Source organism: Chlorocebus sabaeus, chromosome 8 (genome assembly GCF_047675955.1).
Source record: "Chlorocebus sabaeus isolate Y175 chromosome 8, mChlSab1.0.hap1, whole genome shotgun sequence".
In the NCBI taxonomy this organism is placed as follows: Eukaryota; Metazoa; Chordata; class Mammalia; order Primates; family Cercopithecidae; genus Chlorocebus; species Chlorocebus sabaeus.
The window spans coordinates 148492723-148495667 of record NC_132911.1 but is presented as its reverse complement, the minus strand read 5'-3'; the positions used below and the strand labels follow the sequence as shown (position 1 = coordinate 148495667).

At 60.3% G+C, this 2945-nt stretch overlaps 2 protein-coding genes across 5 annotated transcripts in view; one reads left to right on the top strand and one right to left on the bottom strand.

Moving 5' to 3' along the window:
- Positions 1–2945, bottom strand: part of ZNF7 (zinc finger protein 7) — a 322126-nt gene that overhangs the window by 52885 nt on the left and 266296 nt on the right. The gene's annotated exons all lie outside the window — the stretch shown is intronic.
- RPL8 (ribosomal protein L8) lies at positions 352–2927 on the top strand. Of its 3 annotated transcripts, none has more exons than XM_008002001.3 (6): positions 352–508; positions 734–882; positions 965–1106; positions 1391–1609; positions 2417–2532; positions 2734–2927. In XM_008002001.3, the coding sequence occupies exons 2-6, from the start codon at positions 745–747 to the stop codon at positions 2890–2892; spliced, it is 774 nt and encodes a 257-aa protein (XP_008000192.1). In that variant the 5' UTR covers positions 352–508; positions 734–744; the 3' UTR covers positions 2893–2927. The 3 variants fall into 3 exon arrangements, with proteins under 3 accessions (XP_008000192.1, XP_037855850.1, XP_008000193.1); XM_037999922.2 differs by having other exon boundaries at positions 456–608; XM_008002002.3 differs by having other exon boundaries at positions 483–629.

Genomic DNA, 2945 nt, shown 5'->3' with positions numbered 1-2945 from the left:
GACGTTCATCTGCCACCTGCAAACCACGACGTTCCACGAGGGGGTACACGCGTCTCCCCTGCCCATCTCCTGCTCTGCATCAGCGAGAACCCCTCCGCCTACACGGAAGCCCCTCACCAGGCAAAGCCGGGAGCCCCAGACCCCGTGGCCCGGAGTGGGTCGATCTGTGACGCCCTGCACAGTTCACTCAACCACTCGGCGCCTCCTCGACCACTCAGAGAACACTTGCCCTCCCGGAGACCCCGGTGAAAGCCGAGCACGCTTTCGCTCCTTCCGAGCCCGCGCCAGCAGGACCTAGCGCTCCGCGTCTCCCGGTGCGCCTGCGCGGGGGCCCCAGCGGCGGAAAAGTTGGCAGGGCCGGCGGCCACTGGTGACTACAAGCCCCGGCGTGCACCGCGCTGGACTGGCCGTGGCGCGTCCGGAAGGTGTCGCGGCCCTGGGCCCCGCCCCGGAAGATAAGGCGGCTCGCGGACACCGCGTTTCCTCTTTCGGCCGCGCTAGTGAGCTGGTAGGTTGTGCATTCGGCCCTGCGGCATGGGCAGTATCCGCCGACATCCTCCTCCTTGAGGCGCGCTGAGACGCGGGCCGGCCCTCCTGAGAGGATGGCGGTGCGGACGCCCGCGGAGAGGGTAGGGGGTGGTGGGCGCGGCGGTCTTGGAGGCGGGGTCCCGGAAAGCCGGGCTGGCGGGGGTGCCCGGGCCTCCCGGACGCGCTAACTGTGAGTCGCTCCCAGGACCCGTCGCCATGGGCCGTGTGATCCGTGGACAGAGGAAGGGCGCCGGATCTGTGTTTCGCGCGCACGTGAAGCACCGTAAGGGCGCTGCGCGCCTGCGCGCCGTGGATTTCGCCGAGCGGCACGGCTACATCAAGGGCATCGTGAAGGTGCGGAACGCTGGCCAGGGCGGGGCGGGAGGGGACGGGACTCCCGGCCGGAACGCCGCACTTACGCCGCCCCTGCCCGCAGGACATCATCCACGACCCGGGCCGCGGCGCGCCGCTCGCCAAGGTGGTCTTCCGGGATCCGTACCGGTTTAAGAAGCGGACGGAGCTGTTCATTGCCGCCGAGGGCATTCACACGGGACAGTTTGTGTATTGCGGCAAGAAGGGTTAGCATTGCGGCGGGGAAGGAAGGTCGGGGTGGGGAGAGGTGTGGGTGTTGTCTGAGGAGTTAACGTCTTAAACTGGTGTGGAAACCTCTGAGGCAGAAAGTTGGGGTGGGCCACCCCGTGGCCAGGCCAGTGGCTACGGTGGGCACCGGTGGGTACTCAGAGAGCTGCACCGGGAGGCTGGATGTTGAATGCTGTGCTCGCAACTTCACGGGCTGCTTAGAGCGAGTGGGGTCGCATTGCCTCTTACCGCGCTGACGGCCTGATGCTGCTTCCCCTTGCAGCCCAGCTCAACATTGGCAATGTGCTCCCTGTGGGCACCATGCCTGAGGGTACGATCGTGTGCTGCCTGGAGGAGAAGCCTGGAGACCGTGGCAAGCTGGCCCGGGCATCAGGGAACTATGCCACCGTTATCTCCCACAACCCTGAGACCAAGAAGACCCGTGTGAAGCTGCCCTCCGGCTCCAAGAAGGTTATCTCCTCAGCCAACAGAGCTGTGGTTGGTGAGTACCAGGCAGTAGTTGAATGCTGAGGGCTATTGGGTGAACAGGCTGTGAGCGTCGGCGGACAGCCAGTGGCTAGACTTGGTTCCTGGAATTACCTGTTGTTTCAAAATTTGGGTTTTGTAAGTTTGAGGTTATTCTGTAGTCTCAGTTTTTGTCACTGTAAAATGAGCACAATAGTACTTGCCTTATTGCTATTGCGGCGTTAAATGAGATTGGGATTAAGTCACTTGGGACTTGAATTCTAGTCTGGGCTTCCTGATTGCTGTACTTGCATACAGTTGGTTAACAGCCTTTTCAGATAAGGCAGGGAGAGATTTGTGACTTTCTCAAAATCACCTACTGAGTGAGTGAGGGAGGATTTGAGTCTCGGTTAACTTGCTGTGCTGTTGGGAGCATCTTGGAATCCTTGTTACGAACTCAGCCTCGCACAGGGGAGGCCCTGAGGTTGTATTCCTGGAATAAGCAATGCTGAGATGGAGCAGGCTGAATCAAGTGTCCCATGTCAGGTTGAGTGACCTGCCGGATGTCTCAAACATGGTGAGGGGGGCGCTTCCCTGCGCTTGGAGCTCAGCCAGCATTCTGGGTGATGGAGCTGAGGGCCTTGGCTTGACTGCCCAGTGTGGATTGAAGAAACTGGATGTCGGCTCACAGGGTGCAAGGGGCTCTCTAGGGTGGAGGCGAGTGTGCATTTTGCTGGGTAGTTGGATGTAGTATTGTGAAGGTGCATGACAGGAGATTGAGGGGAGGAGGTGGGGGTGCTCTGACCGACTAGAGGTTCCCTGAGGTACCTGATCTCCCTTACAGGTGTGGTGGCTGGAGGTGGCCGAATTGACAAACCCATCTTGAAGGCTGGCCGGGCCTACCACAAATATAAGGCAAAGAGGAACTGCTGGCCACGAGTACGGGGTGTGGCCATGAATGTAAGTAACGCAGAAATGCAGGATTGGGTATTCAAGGTGCGGTGGCCACACGAGTAGGCAAGTCCCATCCACAGGTGGCCCTGCAGGAGGGACATCTGCAGTGGGTGGTGGTTTGTAGTCACAGGACTGTTGATCTTGCTCCAACCCTCCTGAAGGAGGTGGGCTCACCCGCATTCTAAAGCCATCTTCCTCTGCCTACAGCCTGTGGAGCATCCTTTTGGCGGTGGCAACCACCAGCACATCGGCAAGCCCTCTACCATCCGCAGAGATGCCCCTGCTGGCCGCAAAGTGGGTCTCATTGCTGCCCGCCGGACTGGACGTCTCCGGGGAACCAAGACTGTGCAGGAGAAAGAGAACTAGTGCTAAGAGCCTCAATAAAGTTTGTCTTTATGCCACCAGGCTGTGCCCACCCC

Coding starts and splice junctions, on each gene's coding strand:
- RPL8 (XM_008002001.3), top strand. CDS start 745: ATGGGCCGTGTGATCCGTGGACAGAGGAAGGGCGCCGGATCTGTGTTT. Junction 883..964: donor ACATCAAGGGCATCGTGAAG/GTGCGGAACGCT, acceptor CCCTGCCCGCAG/GACATCATCCACGACCCGGG. Junction 1,107..1,390: donor TGTGTATTGCGGCAAGAAGG/GTTAGCATTGCG, acceptor TTCCCCTTGCAG/CCCAGCTCAACATTGGCAAT.